This window comes from Ovis canadensis, chromosome 22 (genome assembly GCF_042477335.2).
Source record: "Ovis canadensis isolate MfBH-ARS-UI-01 breed Bighorn chromosome 22, ARS-UI_OviCan_v2, whole genome shotgun sequence".
Taxonomy (NCBI): Eukaryota; Metazoa; Chordata; class Mammalia; order Artiodactyla; family Bovidae; genus Ovis; species Ovis canadensis.
The window spans coordinates 30,465,796-30,489,814 of NC_091266.1; the positions used below are offsets into that span (position 1 = coordinate 30,465,796).

The following is a 24,019-nucleotide window of genomic DNA, read 5'->3' on the forward strand; positions in this document are numbered from 1 at the left end:
CCCTAGGATTCAGCTCTCATTGGTATGTGTAGGCTCTAGTCTCCCAGCTTTAAGAAAAAGAGGGACAGAGACACAGAAAAGGGCAAATGACAAAGAACTTATATACTTTAAAGTTATACCTTAGACCAGTGTTTTCTCATCTTGTGTCCTGTGGAACACATGTCCTGAAAAAAAAAAAAAGTTCTGTGCTCAAAAAATTTGGGAAACTGCCCATTCTATTCATGCTTGGCTACTCCCAATGCACCTTGGCTTAGAAAACCTTTGGAATCTCTTTTTGTTGTTTTCCTTTTCTTAACCTCCCATAGGATACTGGGAATCTGCACTTTTGGTGTTCATTTTATTTATTAGCTTAATTATGAATACCTTACCTTGCTCTCGAGAGGCTTGCTAGCAGAGCTTAGGCAGGTAGAAAGAATGTCATCTTAAAGGATACATTAAACCATCTGTCTCCATATAAGGAGTGACTCAGACAGCTTTGTTAGTGTGGATTCATTGAGTGTGATTATCTTTGAATGTGCCTCACTGCCAAGCTCTCCACCTGATCAAGCAGCGTGTGTGGCACATATGGCTTCTTTGGGGACCTCCCAGTGGATGTTTCATCCTTCAGAGTAAGTGCATTATCACTTGCAGCCCGTTCAACAGGAAAAAGCCCCCTAAACTTGAATTTATGCTCTCACTATTTTTGTTTTAAGAGGGCTGCCTCAAGCTATTTCTCAGATGGCTAATCCAGCATTTTCCTGGGTATATTCATTGTAGTTAAACTCAATGATAAAAGGGTCACAATATCAATAAGATAGGGATACTGTGTATTTAAATCCCTTTTGAAGAGTCTCAGTTTACTTAAGGATAGGAAGATTCCTGTAATTAGGAACCTCAGTTAACGTCACTTACCCAATTTACATGAATTTGTTTGATTTTTTTCCTCTCTTGTCGTTCATGTAAAACCTCCCAATCTCATGAAGGCCTTGTGTTCCCCACACTCTGGGAACTACAAGGCAAGGCTAACCTAGATTGTGGCAGATCTGGGATCTGCTGGGACTGAAAAGAGGAAGCAAAGCCTTGCCCCTGACCATTACCAGTCAGGGAAAGATCATGACTGAGCACAGAATACCAGCTCTGCCAGTTACAAGCTTCAAAGTACTTTACCGCTCGCACCTCGGGTTTCTTTGTATTTCAGATGGAGACTATAAAGCCTACATTATAGTGTTCACTGGAGGATTTAAATGAGTTCCTAGATAGCAATCTGATAAAGATGAGGTTTGGCATATAATAGGCTTTAAAAAAAATTGAAGTCCCTTCTTTGTTTTTTAGAAGCAGGGAAATACAGACCAAATATATAAACTGCATCGGGAGGGTGGGCTGTGACTAGTTGTGCCAACTCCTAGAAAGGAAAACTTTTGATTATTTCTGGCAGGAAAGGTGATGAACTATAAAACCAGAGGGGTAGGTCTATGCTCAAATCAAACCCATGCTCAAATGTGCAGGCTAAGAATATACCCCCAGGGAATCCTTGCAAATCTAAAATCTACATTTTAGATTTGGTCCTGCCGCTGTTAAAAGTTGTGACCTTGAGTAAGTCACTCACTTTGTGGTCCTTGCTTTCCTCACCTGTAAACTGAAGAATTGAATCGCATCTCTCTCTAGGCTGCCCCCCTCTCAGATTTACATGGAGCAAAATTAAAGTTATTTTCCATCAATCCAGATAGAAGAGGGCTACCTAAGGGTTCTCTGAGTTACACTGAAAATGTTTTCCAAGGTTGAGAGTCAAAAGAACATAACGTGCTCATATGTGATGCTCCCCATTTTAATGCTTTCCTATTTAAGAGCCTATTTTAATATATTCAAATATAAAATTATTCACGTGGCACATGCACTTAGAATGTGTGCATTCAACTGAAGTAAATCATCAGCCTGTTATTAATTATCATTCAACCAGCCCTGTTCTTTTGAATAAAGGAGAATGTTAGTAACAACTAGAAGGTATGAATCATTTAAGCAGAGGCAGTTCTAAAAAGTTGGCCAGCCCTTCCAGCTGTGCCCTCAAATCTCTAACAACTGTAGCGTGCGTGTCTTGCTCTCTCATTTACATGTAAATGCACATATAAACATCAGGCACACATATGTAGACAAACTGTGCTTGCACACACTGCCCATGGCTGCCTAACTCCCTAGATGAGGCTCATAACAGTTCTCTTAGGCAGATGACAGTCTCACTGGACCTCAGTTTCCCTCTCCGCGTAACTAATGTTCTTCACTAGATCTAACAGCTCTTCCAGCTCTGATATTATGTCTGGGCTGTTTGCTGAGATACTCTTTGGCAGAAGCATTGACGAGATGCTCTTATATATTATCTCACATAATTCTCAGAATCTTCCAGGAAGTCTTTTTGTTATTACCATTCCTCTTTTAATGGATGAAGAAATAGATTTACCTGCTTGATGTATCATGTACGTAATAAAAGTGGCAGCTACGAGCTTAGCAACCAGATTCTCTATTTTGTATCTAATCAATGCCATCTCTAAGCGATAGCCTGAGGCTGGCTGCTCACTCTTCTTCATCCAGAGCAGCCCTTACAGAGCGGGGATTATATGGGAAAGCCCCCTAAAGCATCCCTCCTTCACAGTCTAGAGAATCTGCTTTGAGCTGTAAGACAAGATGCAGACCACTTGTGGCCAATGTCAGTTCTGATGGGAGTTAAGATGTCACAGGTGACTAAAGGGAGTCTGAAGGCGTGTCATTAGAGCCAGGGGGCCAGTCTGGCTTGAGACAAGGGGAGATTTTTCCAGCAAGTTTACTCCTCCCATTCAACCATCTGCAGACCTGCCTACCCAAGACTCCCACTCCTCATGCAGAGCCCATGCCTATTCCTCCATGAATGAAGCCTGCAGCTCTACAAGCCCAGACTCGCATATCTTTCTGGTTATCTAGTTCAGATCCCTCATTTGACAATACAGAGAGCAGAAGTGATGTGCTCAAGGCCACACAGAGGATTTATGGCCAAGTGGGAATTAAGACTCAGGCTTTGTGATTCCCTCTTCAGGGTGCTCCTTCCTGGTCCCTAGAAGAGGTGTGAAGCCAGGGCAGGAAACTGCTTTAGCAGCCCTTCAGTCTTGGCATCGACACATGTCCCTACCCAATCATTTCACTCTTGTGGACCCCCAGCTGGACATTGGGCAGCCTCAGCCTTGACCTCCTTCTCATGTAGTTCGATCCTCATTCTGTGATCCTCTGCTTCTTCCTTTTCTCCTCTACTGCTGACCTCAGCACACCAACCTCCATGCTAACCCTATCACACACTTCTCTGTTCCTTTTGAATTAAGCGCTTCTGATCCTAGCTTTTCATCCAAGAACCTCCTAATAACCTGATGGCCTTGGTGTTCATTTATTGCTTATAGAGAGATGTGACCCACTCCTACAGACAGGTGAATGCAAGTAGTCAGAAGAGAAACTGGAACTCAGGGTTAGGAGGCATTTTACAGATCTCATCCTCCTCAGTCCCAGGGCAATGTTAATTTTAACTCATGAAAACATTTTAAAAATATCATCAATAGGGAATTTTAAGAATATTATTCTAAATACTTTTTGAAATCAAAATGCAATTTTAAGAGACTACTTATTAAAACTTACTGGATGCTTTAAATAGAGGCAAAGTCATATTTCTAAATACTTTCATTTTAAATCAGAAAGAATAAAAATATATGAATTGAGCATGAAACAATACCTCTTCTAAGGAACTCAAGAGAAAATAAATAATTAGCATATAAAATAATTAATTAGGAAACAGTAGGAATAGTAAGTAAATTCAAGATTTCATCTTTGGAAAAACCCTATAAAATAGCAGATTTTTGAAGGAAGTAATATGTATACTCTGTCTATCAGATCTAGTCCCTTAAATCTATTTCTCACTTCCACTGTATGGATCACAGTAAACTGTGGAAATTCTGAAAGAGATGGGAATACCAGACCACCTGACCTGCCTCTTGAGAAATCTATATGCAGCTTCCCTGGTCCCTAGAAGTAACAGTTAGAACTGGATATGGAACAACAGACTGGTTCCAAATAGGGAAAGGAGTACTTCAAGGCTGTATATTGTCACCCTGCTTATTTGACTTATATGCAGAGTACATCATGAGAAACACTGGGCTGGATGAAGCACAAGCTGGAATCAAGATTGCCAGGAGAAATACCAATAACCTCAGATATGCAGATGACACCACCCTTATGGCAAAAAGTGAAGAAGAACTAAAGAGCCTCTTGATGAAAGTGAAAAAGGAAAGTGAAAAAGTTGGGTTAAAGCTCAACATTCAGAAAACGAAGATCATGGCATCCAGTTCCATCACTTCATGGGAAATAGATGGGGAAACAGTGGAAACAGTGGCTGACTTTATTTTGGGGGGATCCAAAATCACTGTAGAGGGTGACTGCAGCCATGAAATTAAAAGACGCTTACTCCTTGGAAGGAAAGTTATGACCAAGTTAGACAGCATATTAAAAAGCAGAGATATTACTTTGCCAACAAAGGTCTGTCTAGTCAAGGCTATGGTTTTTCCAATAGTCATGTATGGATGTGAGAGTTGGACTATAAAGAAAGCTGAGCACAAAAGAATTGATGTTTTTGAACTGTGGTGTTGGAGAAGACTGTTGAGAGTCCCTTGGACTGCAAGGAGATCCAACCAGTCCATCCTAAAGGAGATCAGTCCTGTGTGTTCATTGGAAGGACTGACGCTGAAGCTGAAACTCCAATACTTTGGCCACCCGATGCGAAGAACTGACTCATTTGAAAAGACCCTGATGCTGGGAAAGATTGAAAGCAGGAGTAGAAGGGGATGACTGAGGATGAGATGGTTGGATGGCATCACCAACTCAATGGAGATGAGTCTGAGTAAACTCCGGGAGTTGGTGATGGACAGGGAGGCCTGGCATGGGGTTGCGAAGAGTCAGACATGACTGAGCGACTGAACTGACTGAACTGAATATGTACACACAAGTGGGAAGGGCATTAATTATTCAGTGACAGGCTTTGGCAAATTTGAGCGAATATCTAGCAAGGAATCAAGGCAGTGTCTTACCTCACATCATAGATAAAAGCAAGCTCCAAATAAATTAGAGTTAAAAAAGAAAAGTTATAGAGGGAGCAGTAAGTAATATTTCGTTAATATCAAGGTAAGAAGAAACATTTGAAGAATTAGAGCAAAGAAAGAATATGTAATAGACATTGATATATTTTGTTAGAAATGTAAAATGTCTGACTGCTAAAAATCATGATTCAAAAGGCAAATCATAATCAATAGGGAAACATTCAGCATCATATAAGAAAGGAAAAGAATAGATAATATTTTAATAAATAAAAGGCGCTTAGAAAGCAGCAAAAATGGTCAAAGGACATGATTTCATAGAAAAAGAAACAAAAGTGATAATACTAACTATAGGTAAGGATGTGATAAATAGGCATTTCTATATTCAGAATTGAATATGTAGTGTGAAACAAGTTAGTAATAAATAGAGACATAAAAACCATGTATAATCCAACAATGCCAGCTTAAAAAAATCTATCGTAAGTCTACTCTAAGGAAAGAAATAGGGATATGGGAAAATACTTGCATGTGAGAGTAGTCATGGTAGTGTTTATAACAGTGAAAACTGGAATCAACAACAAAAAAGTTAAATCCTGAAATATTTATAATATAAGACTTACTCATCTGTTAACATTTTATATTGAAAATTTGTCATAAGAAATTGTTCTTGGAAAAATAAGGAGGACACAGAACAATAAAAACTATTATTCTAATTTTATAAATTTTATAAATATATACATGCATATATCATATAGATATTATGTATAATATATTCATATCTTTGGGTAGTATGGTGAGTCATTTTTATTGTCTTCTTTAAGATTTTCTGAGTTTTCCAGAATTTTTACACTGAGCCTATAGTCTCCTTAAGCAGAATACACCAAACTGCATTCATATTTTTTAAATTCTTTTTTTTAACTTGGAGTATAACTGCTTGACAATGTTGTGATAGTTTAGACTTTTTAAATTCTTGATTTAAAAAAAAAATAAGTTTTTAATCTTACTGTGAGTTTTAGGATACTTATTTTGATTAATTCCTTTAAAAAAAGGAATTACAATTTAATGAGATTTCTTAAATCCGCATAAGCTGAGTAGTGTTATTATAGTTGTCTGTCATAATGTGAATGTTGTGTCATTATGTGATTCGGCTCCTATACTGAGAGACCACCCAAGGGGTGGAAAGGGCAGTAGACCAGGAGTCTTGGGTCTTATGATCTTGTCTTATGATCTTGGTCAAAGCTTTTAACAGCCCTCTAGGCCACAGTTTGCTCCTGTCAAACAGCTATTAACACCTACTCTACCACTTTACTTGTTTCAAAGCCCCAGTAAGAAAATGCAGCAGCATTTTATGAAATACAGGTTATTGTGGAGGCAACAATGATGATTTAGAGAATGAACTATTGCCTGCATGGAATTGATAGTTGATGTGTATGGTTTTAAATCTGTTTCATGGCAAGGAAACATACCAGGTGTCGCTAGTGGTAAAGAATACACCTCCTGATGCAGGAGACACAAGATATGCAGGTTTAATCTCTGGGTCAGGAAGATCCCCTAGAGTAGGAAATGGCAACCCACTCCAGTATTCTTGCCTGGAAAATTCCACAGACAGAGGAGCCTGGCAGGTTACAGTCCATGGAGTTGCAAAAGAGTCAGACACAACTGAGCAATCGATTGACCTATGTATGGTCTTAAATCTTTCTTGGTAAGGAAACATACATTCCCTTGGTTGCAAAGGAAAACAATCCTCCCCACCCTTCATATACTCCCTTGTTTTCATACTGAATTCATGAGACTGATGGCTAAGATACAGAAAGGTCAAGGTGCAGCCTTGTGTCCACCTCCACCAGCATTCTAGGGAACATGCCTGCCTTTTCCCCTTCCTAAGAAGAAAGAGTCAGAGACCTCAAATGTTCCCACAGGCCCAGGGACAGAGGACACATTCTACATTATCCCTGCACAAACCCACAGGATGGCTGTTTGGCAAATCTATGGGGTGAGGTCTCTGATTTGGAGCTCAGGGTAAGGAGTTTGTTCAGACAATACATTGATCCCCACCCACCCCTCCATGTACTGCAATTGTGAGGACAGTCGTCACATCTGAGTTACAGTATTATGGACTCTCGCTACCTGTAGTTAGGGGCAAGGGGCAATCTATGACATCTCTGTGTATCAGAACTCCCGTTCCAGCCACACCTGCTACGAGGAGCAGAGTTCCCCTTGGTCACCACAGGTAAAGGAAGGCTATTGTAACTGACCAGAAAGTTTACCATATGCAGCCCTGGCTGCATATAAGAGATACCTGGGGAGTTTTTAAACATCCCATGCTCAGGCCACATCACAGGTACAGAATTTAACCAGATTAACCAGGATCCTTGAGGGTGAGAACACGGTAACAGTATTTATAAAGCTGTCCAGGTGAGTTCAAGTGAAACTAACGTTGAGAAGCGCAGGTTTAGGATCAAACACAGATCTGGGCATCTCCCTGATCCAGCCTCACACATGCAGCCCTTTGTGAGGTCTCCTCCACATTCCGCTCTCTTTGAGTGCGCCCTGCACAGCTTTCCGGCTGTGGAGCTGACTCAGCTCTAAGGCATCTTTCCTCCTTCAGCTCCTCTGCTGGCTGGCTCCACCTCTGTGATTCCAAATTCTCAAGAAGGGATTCATATTTAGCCCAACTCGCCTTTTTGAACCAGACTAGTTGGGCCGTGGGATGCTGACCGATCTCAGGATCAGCTATTCTGGATGAGAAAAGGAGTCCTTCTTGTTCTAATAATTTAAGAAATGTGATAGAAGTCATGAGGTATAAAACATGGCCACACAGGTCTGCCCCAGGTCTGTTGTACATCAAGATGAGGTGGGGTGACATAGGTTCCTTTAACAAGGACTATGGGATTCTTTAACATATCTGGCTCAATAACAAATTATGATAGTGAAATCAAACTTTCTAAAGGAACCAATAAAAATTAAAGATGGGCATTTTACCCTGTTTATGGAATAGGATCTTTTTAAGTCTTAAGTATACACAGGATAATAAAGTGGATAGGCTGTTCAACTGACTATGTTTAGAATGTATGTATAAATTTACAAATCTTTGCCCATGGAATCCTTGTCCACAGAAAACTACAATTGAATTTAGAATCTAAGGGCTAATGCATTCAATATTATCTTAGCCAGAGGGATTTGTTTTAGCTTTTATAAGAAAACTTTTTATTAAAATAAAATTTACATAAAGAAAAGTGTGCATATCCTAAGTGTACATCTTGAGAGTTTAAATTAAGACTTAATTTTTTAGAGCAGTTTTAGGTTCACAGCAAAATAGAAGAGAAGGCACAGAATTTCCCATAGACTCCCCACCCCAGGACATGCATAGCCTCCCCTATCCCCCACATCCTCCACCATGGTATTATCTCTGTTACAACTGATGAACTTACTTGATCAGCCAGAGTCTACATTAGGGTTCAGTCTTGGTGCTGCGCATCCTATGGGTTTGGGAAAATGTATAGCGACATGCATCCATCATTATGGTATCATACAGAGTATATTCATTGCCTTAAAACTCCTCTCTGCTCTGCCTATTTATCACCCCACCCCTTTCCTCATGACTTTTTATAAAGTGAACAACCCTTGTAACCAGCACCCAGGTCAAGAAACCAAGCATTATCATTACCCCAAAGACTTCCTCTGTGCTCTCTTCTCATCTCCAAGATGTAAATGTTATCTTGACTTCTGCCAGCATAGATCAGTTTTGCTGGGGCTTCCCTGGTGGCTCAGCTGGTAAAGAATCCACCTGCAATGTGGGAGACCTGGGTTTGATCTCGGGTTGGGAAGATCTCCTGGAGAAGGGAAAAGCTACCCGCTCTAGTATTCTAGCCTGGAGGATTCCATGGGCTGTGCAAGTCAATGGTGTCCCAAAGAATCAGACACGACTGAGCAACCTTCACTTTCTTCTTTATGTAAGAGCAATTATATAGGATGTACTTTATTGCATTTTGGCTTCTTTCCCTGGATTTATGTTTATGAGATTCACCCATATTTTCGGATATCGTTGTACTTTTAGCCAGAAGTTTTGATCTTTAAAAACTAGTTCAGCAGATAGCTTTCAGCCAGGAACTGTGCTCAGGACTGAGGACAAAAAAATCAATAAGGATAAGTCCCTGCTATAAGGAACATTAAATCCAGTAATGTAGTGATAACCAGAATTTAATGTAAAGTAAATTCCCCTTTAACAAATATTTATTCAATGTCCACTATGGGAGAGGCACTATTATAGGTGCTAGGCATAAGCAATGAATGAGCAGATAAAAATTTTAGCAAAAACCCTATTTTATTTCCCTGACATGTGTGGGCTAATTCTGGCCACTTATACCCATATCGTACTCTGTTTTGCATCTGATTCAATATAAGCAGCATGAATGTTAGAAGTCATTTTTTGCAGTGATTTGAAGTGAGTGATTTTTAAGTCCCTGGGACAGTTTGCAAGCCAGTGAACATAGGAGGTATTTCTCTGTATCTATTTCTGCCTTATTTCATCCTCCCCCTTTCTATCATTCTGCCTATACAGAATGAATAAAGAAATAAAGAATAAAGAATTTAAAATTTTTTAAATTAAATTTAATAAATTAAAAAGAATTTAATAAAATTTAATAAATAAAATTTAAAAAAATTTAAACAAAAAATTTAATAAATTAAAAAGAATAAAGAATTAAAAAAATAAAAGAATAAAGAAAGCTGAACGCTGAAGAATTGATGCTTTTGAACTGTGGTGTTGGAGAAGACTCTTGAGAGTCCCTTGGACTGCAAGGAGATCCAACCAGTCCATCCTAAAGGAGATCAGTCCTGTGTGTTCATTGGAAGGACTGATGCTGAAGCTGAAACTCCAATACTTTGGCCACCTGATGCAAAGAACTGACTTATTGGAAAAGACTCTGATGCTGGGAAAGATTGAAGGCAGGAGTAGAAGGGGATGACAGAGGATGGGATGGTTGGATGGCATCACCAACTCGATGGACATGAGTTTGAGCAAGCTCCAGAGGTGGTGATGGACAGGCAAGCCTGGCGTGCTGCAGTCCATGAGGTCGCAGAGTCGGACACAACTGAGCAACTTAACTGAAGTGATACAGAATGAAACGAAAATCTGGAGCCTAAGGAAAACTTTGGATGGTAGCTTACCTTGGAGTAAGGCTGAGCAATCTTCTTGTTTCCCAGAACCATGACGTAAGAAGAGAGAATTGCCAAAGTTGTGGCTGAAATCATAAAAATTTGAATTTTTTGAATAATTCTGGGTATCTAATATGTATTACTTATTCGATAATGTTGACTTCACAGTCTAGTGAATCATTTAAGAGTAAAGCTATAACGTTAGAAGGAGAAGGGATAGAAGAGAATCCAACATCGTTCCAGGGATTATAGTTTAGGAAGAAATGCAAGACATCATCTGGTCTTATTTGGTTTACTTTCTCTCCCTCCCCATTTTTACAGAAAATTTCAAACATATATAAAAGTAGAAATGATAGTAAAAATAAGCTTCCAGCTTCAAAAATGACCTCTTCGTGTTCAATTTGTCTCTAACCCACTGTTATCCCTTCCTCTCATTGTTCTTAAGCAATCCCAGATGTCAAATAAGTTATTTACACCTGTTCAGAAGGTGAGATCTCATAGTTTTAATCCCCTTGGTTAACAGGCTCAGAGAGGGTTAGTCATTAAGTTGGTGAGTGCAGCTAATTTTAACCCCTACCCCTCAAAAGTAAAAGTTTACTAGCGGAGAATACTGGACTTAGCATAGTGCAATTAAATAGTATGTATGAGACATAAATTGTCAAACTTCCTGTCTGTCCCATGATAATGGTCACATTTTGGACACTAGTTACAAGTGAAAAATGAGGTTTCCCTATATAAGAACCTTAACATGTAGCCTGAATGTCACTTGAACCCATTATAAGTTGTCATCAGCACATGTAAAACTTTATTTTCAGTTTGCGTCAACACTTTATCTGATGAATTCCACAAATTAATACTCATTCTAAAAAGATAACTTTGTATTATTTGGCTTGTAATCACCTCTGTTAAGCCTCTGATTCAGAAAAAAAAAAATTCTTCAAGGAATTACGCAGGATGTGGTAACTGCTGATTGATGTTTCCTTTCATCAGTTATTTCAAAACCAAATCCCTGTGGATACTGAAATTGCAAATAAATGTGTCCAAGTGAAAGTGTTCTTTTTCAACTATTTAATAATAAAATGGGTCTGAGACTCTTCCTAAACCTCATTGTTTCCCATCTTCAGCCTGCTCTACTTTCAAAGGTTAGTTGATTTTTATTGAACCAGTGTCAATGGCTTATCTACTGTGAATAACATGCTCAACCAGACATGGAGCTAGTTTCTAGGTCTCTCAGGTTAGTGACTATGATACTATTATTGGGGCTGGTCAGAATGTTCCAGAAGTTTCAGAGCAAGAGGGAAAGATTCTGCGGGTGTCTTTGTCATGGAAACCTGCAACATGTTGATTTGGCTGCTTTGACTGTCATACTTGCCCGGTTGTGTCTCAAAATGTTACCCAGGGCACGTGACACTCATCCCTATGAGAGTGGGGCACAAGGCACCCCATCATTGAGTGTTTGATGAGATAATTGATGGTTAAAAAAAGCTACAAAAATTACCTGAATAAATAACACTGTAAAAGGCAGGCATCTAGACATTTTCCTGTTGCACAACTCCCACTCATTTCTCTGAGAGATAAAAGCAGCAAAGATTGACAATCTGCCAGTTTAACCGTTTTCACTGTGTACTTTTTCTGGGCAGGTTATTCACATCGAACTCCTTTGATGTGATCAGTGATGATGCTTTCATTGGTCTCCCACATCTAGAGTATTTGTAAGTAAAATAACCTTTTTTTTTTTAATGTAATGATACAGGACAAGGGCTCTGAGGTTCTACAGCTGTCTGACCAAAAATATTATAACCTATTGCAGATTCATAGAAAACAACAACATCAAGTCCATTTCAAGACATACTTTCCGAGGACTAAAGTCTTTAATTCACCTGTAAGTATGAACGTTGCTATTACATTTTGAGCTTGCCAATGGACAATGCAGTTCGATAATCTGTGGTTAATATTCATCATAGATAACCCACTTTATGGGTATCTATGAAAATTTAAGAAACCCAAATGATTTCTCTCCATGCACACTTGCCTTTTCTCCCTGTCTTCAGCCAAGGTGTCCAGGAAACCCATTCCTATTAACATTAGCCCAACCAACAATAATTAGGAAAATATCCTAATGCAAGGAAATTATGTGAATGAAAGAATGTTTTTATTAACTGCATCATTACTCAACTTCATGAATTGACTATATAGTTTTTGCTGTTTCTCTTTTTCTGTATAAGCCCTGATTTCATATACATTTAAACATATACTAGAACCACAGGCCACATCTACACAGCACCTGAACAACTTTTTTAGGAGTAAAATACTTAATTATTCAGTGGGTGATTAGAGCTCCATCAGTTGTTCTGAATAGGAAATAATTTTACCTTCCTAGCTGTCACAACTAGGGGATGTAACTGGGATTTAGTGAGTGGAGAACAGCAGTGCTGTTGAGCACCCTGCAGTGCATAGGAGAGCCTCTCATCAGCCTGGAATGGCACAGTGCTATGCCTGAGAAACCAGATATGAACTGAATAACTCACCTCTCTTATTTTCAACTACACCCTACACACACACACACACGCACGTTTTTTAATGAAAATAGAAGGACATGGGGAGAAACGGCGCCAACATTTGTTGAGTGTCTACTACTACAACGGTCAGTACACTTTACATAAATTTTCATTTAATTATCTCGACAATCCTGCCAGATAGGCAAAATAACCCCCATTTTATTTTTTAACCCCCACTCTAGAAATGAGGAAACAGAAGCTTGGAGGGGATATATGACAAGTAAACTGACTAGTTAGGGAATTATGATAACATCAACTCCAAGGCTGAACTGTTGTGGCTATTCATCCATTCAACACCTATCTCTCAAGTTCCTAATATGTATCTCATTAGTGTTAGATAAAGAGGCAAGCCATCTAAGCATCCCAGTCATTCTGTCCATTTCAACCTGTTGCCTCACAGTAGCTCATTTCTAGCTCTGTTCTAGACCCCAGGAGGTATCAGGTAACGAGGCAGGTAAAAATGCCTGCTCTTTGAGCCTTTCTTCTAGGGTGCCCACATGGTCTCATGCTGTCTCTGCTAAGTCGCTTCAGTCGTGTCCGACTCTGTGCGACCCCATAGACGAGAGCCCACCAGGCTCCCCAGTCCCTGGGATTCTCCAGCCAAGAACACTGGAGTGGGTTGCCATTGCCTTCTCCACATGCTGTCTCTGCTGGTTCCTATCTTTATTGTTACTTGGATTTGCAGCAATAGGGAACTGATGGCCCTATGTATTTTACAAAATCACTACACCTTTCAAGGCTTCTGTATATAGTCTTTTTAAAAGGATGAGGAAAATATTGTCTATAAAATAAACAGCAACACTGCTTTTCACATCATGTTGTAAGTGCTGCAAAATTGGCTGTGTATCGTGGGAATGCTGTGCCATTTGATTATAGAGCCAAACGCTACCAAGCTTGAACTTTCAGACTAAAACAGATAAATGGAAACTCATGACTTCAACCTGAGATCTACTTGATTCACATAAATCCATTCAACACAGCCTGTGACTAATGGCTGAGCATCACGCGGGGCTGAAGGAAGAACATAAGACCCCACGGTTCTCTCTGGAAACCTGGACAGAGCCTTGCCATGACCCTTAGTTCACTCAAGTGTGTCTTCTCCCCAGCCTAAAGGCCTACCTCATCTGGAGGGAAGAATGCAAAGAATGGGAGGGAAGGATGAAAGAGAGAAAAAGGAAGGGAAAAGGAGAGGAAAGTTAAGGAAGGCAGGAAAGGGAGGAAGAAAAAAATTTCTACAACACTCTTGTGAAGAACATCCATTTTGTTTGACTAGAGCTTACTATGTCCATCAAATGAAATGGATATAAATTTGGGTCATTATGAGGCCCCTTCTTTAGAAGTGTGAAGAGTATAAGAAGGAGGCATTGGTACATCATGTACTTATGTCTAGAAATTTTCAGGCTCAAGTGAAAGCATAATGCAGCCCTCAAAGAGAGGGGCATGAATCTTTAAGGATCAAACAGACAATGAAAGGGAAGCCCCACTGAAATCATGTGGGACCAGGTGCTGGAGGTAGGAGGGAGGTGTTAGGAGGGAACAGGTCAAAGTTGATTGAATATGACCCTTAGATTTCTTGCATTTTTATCAAATAGTTAGGTTGATTCAGTGACTGTGCCAAAAAGAGACTGTTTTCGAGCTACAAAAAAGGCATTGCCATATGGTTCATCCTAAATAGTCTCTAGGATGTGCCACACAAAAATGAAGAAAATCCAGCTCCAACCTGGAAGAGCTCCGTCTAGCAAGAGGAATCAGACAGATATTTCCTCTCTGAGTGCCTGGTCCCCACATCATGTCCTCCTTTCTAATTATGCTGTTCTTCCAGGGGTACTTCCTTCCTTCCTTTTTTCTTTTCTCCTTACCTGTTTTTTTCCTTTCAAGAAGAGATAGGGGAGATTTAAAGCCCAAATGTCCCTCTGACTATTCAGCACACCAAGTTCATTTTCCATTATTAACCACTTATACCTACATTTGACATTTCTTTGAGCCATTAGTTTTCTTTTTAAGATTTTAGGTTTCAAAGTGCACTTTTCTCCTCCTCAGACCAAGTCTTCTCAATTAAAGGCAATCATTCAAGTAGCAAATAATTATCACCTTGCCCTCTAACCCACAGGAAGAGTTTACAAAGCTTTTCATATTCTAGACCTTATTACAGTCTCTTGATGACCTTATGAAAGAGATAAGGTGGAGGGTTATGGAGAAAGTAGCATAGACATATATCTATACTATCATGAGTAAAGCAGATAGCCGGTGAGAAGTTGCTGTATGACACAGGGAGCCCAGCCGGGTGCTCTGTGATAATCTAGAAGGGTGAGAAGGAGGGAGGGGAGGGAGGCTTGAGAGGGAGGTGATTTACGTATAATTATGGCTGATTTGCATTGTTGTATGGCATAAATCATCACAACACTGTAAAGCAATTTTCCTCCAATTAAAAATAAATTTAAAAAAAGAAACAGGGCAGACACTAACCCTATTGGCAAATGAGAATTCAGAGGTGTGCCCTGAATTTAAGCTGCTCCCCAGTTAGTACTGGTAAAAGCCAGAAGTTTTCCAAGATCTTTAATGAGACCTCTAGTGCCGTCTCCACCTTGTCAATTATAGAAGGACCAGGGAGCTTTATGAATGGCTAGGTCCTTCCATGGAGAAGGCGATGGCACCCCACTCCAGTACTCTTGCCTGGAGAATCCCATGGGCAGAGGAGCCTGGTAGGCTGCAGTCCATGGGGTCGCGAAGAGTCGGACACGACTGAGCGGCTTCACTTTCACTTTCCACTTTCATGCATTGGAGAAGGAAATGGCAACCCACTCCAGTGTTCTCGCCTGGAGAATCCCAGGGATTGGGGAGCCTGGTGGGCTGCCGTCTATGGGGTCGCACAGAGTCGGACACGACTGAGCGGCTTCACTTTCACTTTCCACTTTCATGCATTGGAGAAGGAAATGGCAACCCACTCCAGTGTTCTCGCCTGGAGAATCCCAGGGATTGGGGAGCCTGGTGGGCTGCCGTCTATGGGGTCGCACAGAGTCGGACACGACTGAAGCGACTTAGCAGCAGCAGCAGCAGGTCCTTCCACAGGACATGATCTGAGAAGCAAATACAAATGGGGAAGGAAGAGAAGATCCTGAAGACAGGAGCCCTACCCTCACTCTTGGCCTCCAAATGCAATTAGCTGGAATTAGACGTATACTTTTTTTGTTGGCCTAAAAAAAAATATTTTGTATTGGAATATAGCTGATTAACAATGTTGTGATAGTTTCAGGTGGACAGCAACAAGTCTCACCCATACATATATATATATATATATCCATTCTTCCCCAAACTCCCCTTCCATCCAGGCTGCCACGTAACATACTCTCAATAGTGTGTAGAATATGTATGTACTTTTGTAGTATGTACAAGAGTAGACATACACTTTTAGATCCAACTAGTTCCCACTCTGGCTTAACATTAAAGCTGCTCCAAGGGAACTTGTGAGCATTGATATAAATTCAGTTCATTCCTAAAGAAGCAATGAACTTACCTCATCTTCTTATAGATCTATCTCAGTAGACTTGCCTTGTAAAGAGACATTTTAAGATAACTTAAAATTTACTATACAGACTCCCCTCTCCTTTGGAAAAATCCCTCCCCAAAAGAGAATTCCTTATATTTAAGTCCTTACAAATCCTGTCAAATTCCGAGAGCCTCTCTTGATTCTTCTAAATGACTGTCCTAATAGTATACATGATTAACTTGAGTGTTTGAATAGTTCATATATTTCAGAAAGGTTTGAATTTTTCTGGTAACCATGTATTACTTCTGAAATCAGGGGAAAAATGAATTAAAAAATAGTTTATGGCCAATGACGGCAAAATTTCTAAACATTTTGTAGTGGTTTCTGTTAACACCCACAATGTTCTAGTAATGATTCCCTTGGGCATCGCATAAGTGTCATGGTGGCTAAGGTCCAGTGGAGGCAGGCTTGTTTGCATGTATGTATAAAAACATTTGGGGAAAATTGTCATTGATCTATACATGTCGTGAAGCACCTACTGGTTATTCTGCAATGTGGAGGTGCAAAAGACATATATGCAGTCCCCAAACTCAGGGCATCCATGTGTCCCCAGTTAATCAGGCAGGATGTCCTCACTTCAGCCTTCACAATGACAAGCATGCATAGGGGGCAGTGGGATACAGTGGCTGAGGAGGTTGCCTCTGCCACCAGACTGCGTGCGTTCAAAGCCAGGCTTTACCCATTAATAGCTCTGGGACATCAGGCAGGTCACTAAGCTTCATGGTGCCTCCAATTTCTTCTGTGTAAAACAGAAGTGATAACAGTCATCTGTAAAAATAGGGGTGGAAAATAATAAGATACTTAGGAACACCTAGATTCTAAGACTGACATGAGATTAGACCAGTTACTCGATGTGAAGTACCTGGAACAGAGCGTGGTATGCAGCAAACACCATCATGTAGGAAAAAACTAAGCCTCGCTGCCTAACCTCTACTGATTCTGGATCAGGACTCCAAATGCTGCAGTGTATTTATCCCCTTTAAACATTTTGTATGAAATTAAAATAACTGCACTTGAAGTACTGCAAATTCAGTGAGACACCAACTCAAGCTGAGAAGCTGCACTGCAGGGAGGCTGGGAGCACCCCAGATGGCCGTGGGCGAAGCTTTCTTAGCAGCAGAGCCCAGTGGCACTGAAACAAACGTGCTGTCTGAGCCAGTCTGGTCTGCCTTAGCAAGAAGACTTTCCAGTAGGTTCCATACGCCATAATTAGAGGTTTTCTCAGGTAAACCACGAAAACACCAAAGTGGAGTGAAAGTGGAAGTCGCTCAGTCGTGTGCGACTCTTTGCAACCCTATGGGCTATACAGTCCATGAGATTCTCCAGGCCAGAATACTGAAGCGAGTAGCCGTTCCCTTCTCCAGGGGATCTTCCTAACCCAGGGATCGAACCCAGGTCTCCGGCAGTGCGGGTTTATTCTTCACCAGCTGAACCACCAGGCAAGCCCGAAGTGGAGGGAATGGTCATCATTTCCATTGGGAAGGAAAGCCTGCCTGCCATTAGGAATGCTTGACCCTTCTCAGTCAGTCTCAAGGCAGCTAGGTGTTCAGTTGGACAGTTTCCTAGGTATTTTAAAGGATGTTTCTTAGGTAGATTCTGAATCAGGACTTAGAGAATGGAGCTTAGTTGCAGACACACTTTCAAAAACCCTCCTAGGAGAACTTTCCTGGTGATCCAATAGCTAAGATTCTAAGCTTCCAAAGCAAGGGTCTAGGTTCAATCCCTGGTTAGGAAACTAGGTCCCACATGTCACAAATAAGTGTTCACATGCTGTAATTAAATGACCTCTAATGGTGCAACTAAGGCCTGGTGCAGCCAAGGAGAAAAAAAAAAAATTAAAGGAACCCTCCTAGGGAATTCCCTGGCGGACTTGGCCCTTTCACAACAGGGTTTGAACCTTGGCCAGGAACTAGGATCCCAGGCTCACAGGAGGGAGGGAACTTTGTGAGTATCAGGAGAAAGTGATGTCAGGGTAAGACAATGGTAATTCACGGGGCTTTGCAGTTTCTCCCTAACTCACTGTCTTGGTGTACGGAGCCTGAGACGCAATCTCTGCCCTTTTCTCTGTTTAGATTGGTGCCCTTTCTCTTATCCATTCAATCCTGTCCCATTCATCCACTCATTCATTCAATCATTTATTCATTTAAAAGCAGCTGTTGAGGACTTACATTATGTCAGGCCCCGGGGTTTAAGACAAACATCCTTCTAGTACTCACTGCAGAGTAATCCTAGAAAACAATTAACATCAGTGAAATGTCTCACTTCCCTGTCTTCTCTTCTCTCCCAACCAATTCTACCCCTCATCAGCTACCCAGATACAGTGCATTCTTCAGTTCAGTTCAGTCGCTCAGTCGTGTCCGACTCTTTGCAACCCCATGGATCGCAGCACTCCAGGCCTCCCTGTCCATCACCATCTCCGGAGTTCACTCAGACTCACGTCCATCGAGTCGGTGATGCCATCCAGCCATCTCATCCTCTGTCGTCCCCTTCTCCTCCTGCTCCCAATCCCTCCCAGCATCTTACCCCTTAGTAAAGCCTGTAGTGAAGCGCATTGATTTTTTTTCTTTTTTTAATTTTGGAATTTTAAAATCTTTTTTTTTAGACCAAAACAAACAAAATGCAGTTCACCCATTTCTCCCACCCCTCAACCCCACCTCCAGCAACCACCAATTTGTTCTCTGTATCTATGAAGTTCACTGTTAACATCCTGGCTATGTGAGGCCCACAGCTTTATTCTTCAAGCAGAAAGTGGAACTCTCAGTTCACCAGCTCTTTTAAAGAACTGTGTTGGGCAGCAAGGAAAACAGGTGTCTCTTCCTTGGTAATCTTAACGGCTGCAGTAATTCAGGACCAGACTCTTTTATCACTTCCCTCCCACTGTCCTAAGACCCAGCCTACTCCAAGCATGCATCCTGAAGCCAGTTGTACGTTGTGCTGGTGTCTGGGAGAGGGACATCCATTTAGGAGAAGTTAGCATAGGCACTGTAGGACACAATTGTGCCAGCAAATATTTTAAGATACATAACTTGAGAGTGACTCTAGACTGGTCCAAGACACCAAGAAATTTCTTCATTCAACCACCAATCAGTAAAAGGAATTGTGGAGATGCTCTCTTGCAAAATCTTCTTTAGCAACATTTTCTTAATACTATGTAGGGAGACAGTCACAGCACTTCATTTGTATGGTCAGTTTTCTAAATGCTGTTTTGGGGCAATGATCACATGAAAGCCCTTCTCCTTCCAGTCCCCTCCTCCCAAGTGCCCTTTATTGAAAGCAGTCCATATACCAGCTACCATCCTGAGTTAATGCATTTTTTTAAACACTCTTATAATATGAGGTATTATTACCTCCACTTAAAAATGAAAAAACTGAGTTGCAGAGAAGGTACACAACCAAAGTCACACAGCCAGTAAATAGTGGAGTCAGGATTCAAACAGCTCAGAATGACTCCAAAGCTATGCCCTTCATCACAAAATGGACTGTCGCTGAGGCTGAAACCTTCTGATTCAGTTCCCTGTCTTCTGTGCCAAGGTTCACTGAAAAAGTTTTCTAGTCCAGTCTAGTGGTAATTCCCAAAATGCAGAAAAACAACATAATTAACTTAAAACTAGGTTTTAAATGTCTTTAATGCTTGCACTTGAGAAATCTCGTACTAATTAGAAGAGGTAGAAACAGAAGACTTTTGAGAGTGTTTTAAGATGAATTTGAGAGAATTTTCAAGAGCTTTGGAGGCCGACAGCATAGGCTCCTTTGTTTTAGTTTTCAATTTTTATTGCGAAAATTAAAACCGCTCCTAAGGAAAGTGTATAACATGTATATGTATGTATGCATGCTCAGTTGCTTCAGTTCAACTCTTTGTGACCCTATAAACTGTAGCCCACCAGGCTCCTCTGTCCATGGGATTTTTCAGGCAAGAATACTAGAGTGGGTTGCCATGCCCTCCTCTAGGGGATCTTCCTGACCCAGGGATTGAACCGGAGTCTGCTGCACTGGCAGGTGGGTTCTTTACCCACTGAGCCATCTGAGAAATGCAAGTATATGTATAGTGCTGATTAAATACAAATCACCAGTACTAGTCACCCTTCCCGGTTATACAGTATCTGCTCCCAGTTACGTGCACATTTCTGCAGCGTGGACACATGACCTTTTCCTCGATACTATCAGGACTGTTCCCTACTCATTACTCTTGATTAGAATAAGAATCATTTTAGCAATATGTGGAAGAACAAATAGAGAAGGAGAAAACAATTCCTGTGATAAAGCAAGAACTGGAAGAAGGGGAAAAAAGGAGATGATTAAACAGGATGAATGGATGATTGGATAGATGGATATTTATGAGGAAGCTGTTTTCTAAGGAGGGATGAATGAATGAATGGAGCTAAAAAGGAAAAAAATGTAGAAAAAGAACAGGAAAAAAGAGTGTGCTGGAGTCAGGGTAGTTAGACAGGCCTTCAAGTTTGAGAGCTGTGGGTTCTAAGAGCTGGTGGTTGAGCTGCTCCTGGAGCGAGTGGGGGGAGGGAAGGAGGGGAAGGGTGGCCTGAGTGTGAGGGGAGAGCGCATGGAGACTACAGACATGGGAAGACAGCCCTTGGTTGTCTAAGAGTGTGAGGCTCACATTCAGTGCTAAATAGAAAGACCGATGCCCAGGCATTATTTTGTTACTGGTATTTTGGAGTGTTTCTTTGTTCATTTTGTTTAATACCATAAATTTAAAAGGGCCATAAATGCATTTATTTTGTTTGTGACTACAGTTTACATCACTCTTTTTTCTTTTTTTTCTTCCCAGGAGCCTTGCAAACAACAATCTCCAGACTCTCCCAAAAGATATTTTCAAAGGCCTGGATTCTTTAACAAATGTGTAAGAGGACCTAAGAAATCACTGATTAATTAATTAATTTGCAGTAGTTAACAAAGAAGTCTGGTGTTGATTATTAAAATTTTTAATTGGCTTTAAATTAAATGAGAAATTTAAAATTTTAATTTGTCTTAAATTTTGAATTTAGTTGGACTACTGTTTGAGTCTCCTAGGGTTTCTTCCACTATAGTTTGAAAACGTATCCCTAAGCTTTCCTTTGATAAAGTGTGTGTCTGTATGGGAGGGACTGATGACAAGGGAGCTGTGGGGGAGATGGGGCAGAGGAGAGCTAGATAGAAATTTCAAGAAGCCTGTTTTTTTCTCACGGGGTTCAGGAAACGGGGCTACAAAGGAAAAACACAAAGAAGTCTGGGTAACTGACAGAATAAAGATGAAAGGTTACACCCATGGGTTGGTCAGTCAACAGAGAAATGGAGCAGGAAGTGGGGGAAGGGAGGAAAGTTTGCCTTTTCTCTCATTAGACTGAACAACAACCCTAGGCTTAATCCCCAGGAATTTGGCTTAAGCCCCAGGAAGGGAATGAACTTAATTTTTTTTGACCCTTTTTCAAACAAAAGAGCTTTCAAACTTTGACTTTTAAGCCTCAGAGTGAAAGATCTTTGTAAGGAATTTGTATATTTTGCAGTAAGCAAAGCAAGTAATGTATGCCTAACCATCTCAAAAGCAATTTAGCTTCAATAAGTGCCTTCCAAAACATTAGAAAAGTATTTAACTGCCACAAGGTAGAACATAGGAACAAACAAAAGATGTGTGAAAACAAAAGAGTTCATATTTATCAGGTACTTTGCTATAGAATATATATTCAAAACAACTTTTCTCCAACAGAATTTGAGTCAAGTATTCTCTCCTAAGCCCAGTATTTAACATCAAATCAGCTAGCTAGTGAAAAACTTTCTTTGTTCCTTGTAGTACTCCCCCAGCCCCTCCTCCATGCCTATTACCCCAATTCCTAAAAGATGGTTTATTTCCAAGAGAGTGTCAGAATCAGGACACTTCCAAAGAGTCTTGGACAGACCACAGTTATCCACTCTGGTTTACAATAGATCAGAAAAGTTGACACTCATTATTTCTGGGTCAGAGTAGTCTTGGGATATGAAGTCAGTCCTATGAACGTCTTGCAAGTTAGATAACTCCATGGCAGACTTGGGGATATAGCTTATTTGGAGACCCTCTGGCCCAACCTTATGTCAGTCTAAACCCCACGCTAGCAAAAGAAATATCACTTGAAATGGGCTTAGTTTCTCCAAGGAATCTTATCATGGGTTTGGCCTACCTTGATATGCCCAAATCAAGAATTATTTAAGAAGTGCACGGATCCATGCCAATATGCCCTTTAGTAGATTTTTCTTTTTTTTTTTTTTTATTCCTTAAAACACATTTTTAAGCACTCCACACTTAAAAATTATTCTTGTGCTGTGTGAAAAGTAGACAATACCTATCTTAGGAATTCTATGTGACAGAGACGAGTTTTAGGAAAGAGATTGGGTTTCTGAACAGAAACAATGCAAATAAACAGAACTGATGAGTTGGGATCATATGTGGAAATTTAAACTATTTGTGCTGTGCAGTTTATTACGGGCATGAGCTATTGTATGTCTGCATTAACTCGGCTGTATTGAAGTCATTTCCTATTAAAATTGAATTTGAAGACCATGGAATAGGATCAGGATTAATTACATCTGTGAGGAAGAAGAAAAGCAAATAGCTCACTTGATTTAATTAAATATAGTCCGTCACTACATTCTGTGTTTTAGAGCCTGTGTTGCCCAATATGGTGGCCGCACACTTAAAATGTGTTCCTAGTGTGACTGAGGAGCTCAATTTTAAATTTTACTTAGTTTTTTTAAAAAAATCAAATAAAAAAGTAAATTTAAGAACTGATTTTTCTGTTCAATTATTGGAAAACTTTTAAGTATGCTTGGAACAATTTGGGTGTATGAATCTTTTTTTTTTTCAACTGTGAGTTTTATTAAATCTAAACACAAATCAGGAACTTCTGCTGAAATTTTATTATCCAAATTGAGATATACTATAAGCATAAAATACACATTAGACTCCACAGAGACTTAATATAGAAAAAGCATGCAAAATATCTCATAAGTAATTTTTATATTACTATATGTCAAAATGATAAAATTCTGTATGTATTGGGTTACATAACATATGATATTAAAAATAATTTCATCTGTTTCTTTTTACTTTTTTAATGTGTCTATAGAAAATTTTTAAACTACATATGCGGTTCACATTGTATTCCTATAGACAGCACAGCTCTAGACTGAACTACCTTTGAATCCAAGAGGGAGTAAGTTATGAGGTTCCATTGACTGGAGTGGCTTGCAAGGGTGCACTGTGGTCCTTTCTGAGCCCAAAGTGAATGATCAGACAGGCTCAAGGTAGATTATGAGGCATGATATAAAACCAGGTGAGAGCATCCTGCTCACATAATTGCTATGGTAAGAGTCATGCCTGTGAAGGAAGGACCCTTGTATATCAAAAGCAGCTGAAGTTTGTCTTTCAGTGACCTGAGAGGTAATTCATTTAATTGTGACTGTAAACTGAAGTGGCTGGTGGAATGGCTAAGCCACACCAATGCAACTGTTGAAGACATCTATTGTGAAGGCCCTCCAGAATACAAGAAGCGCAAAATCAATAGTCTTTCCTCCAAGGACTTTGATTGCATCATTACAGGTAATGTATTCCAAATTATTCCATCTTGTACGATTAAACTAAGGGTTACATTTTCTTTTTTACATATGCAGGAACTGATATTTTTTGTACATTAAAAACCAACTGAGCAATTTAA

The 24,019-nt window shown here is 40.2% G+C and overlaps 1 protein-coding gene across 3 annotated transcripts in view; it reads left to right on the plus strand.

Moving 5' to 3' along the window:
• Positions 1 to 24,019, plus strand: part of LGI1 (leucine rich glioma inactivated 1) — a 37,674-nt gene that overhangs the window by 8,804 nt on the left and 4,851 nt on the right. For all 3 annotated transcript variants that reach the window (XM_069567178.1, XM_069567181.1, XM_069567179.1), the window contains 4 exons: positions 11,873 to 11,944; positions 12,043 to 12,114; positions 21,124 to 21,195; positions 23,735 to 23,904. In XM_069567178.1, the coding sequence (XP_069423279.1) occupies positions 11,873 to 11,944; positions 12,043 to 12,114; positions 21,124 to 21,195; positions 23,735 to 23,904 (386 nt within the window). The remainder of the gene's footprint in view (positions 1 to 11,872; positions 11,945 to 12,042; positions 12,115 to 21,123; positions 21,196 to 23,734; positions 23,905 to 24,019) is intronic.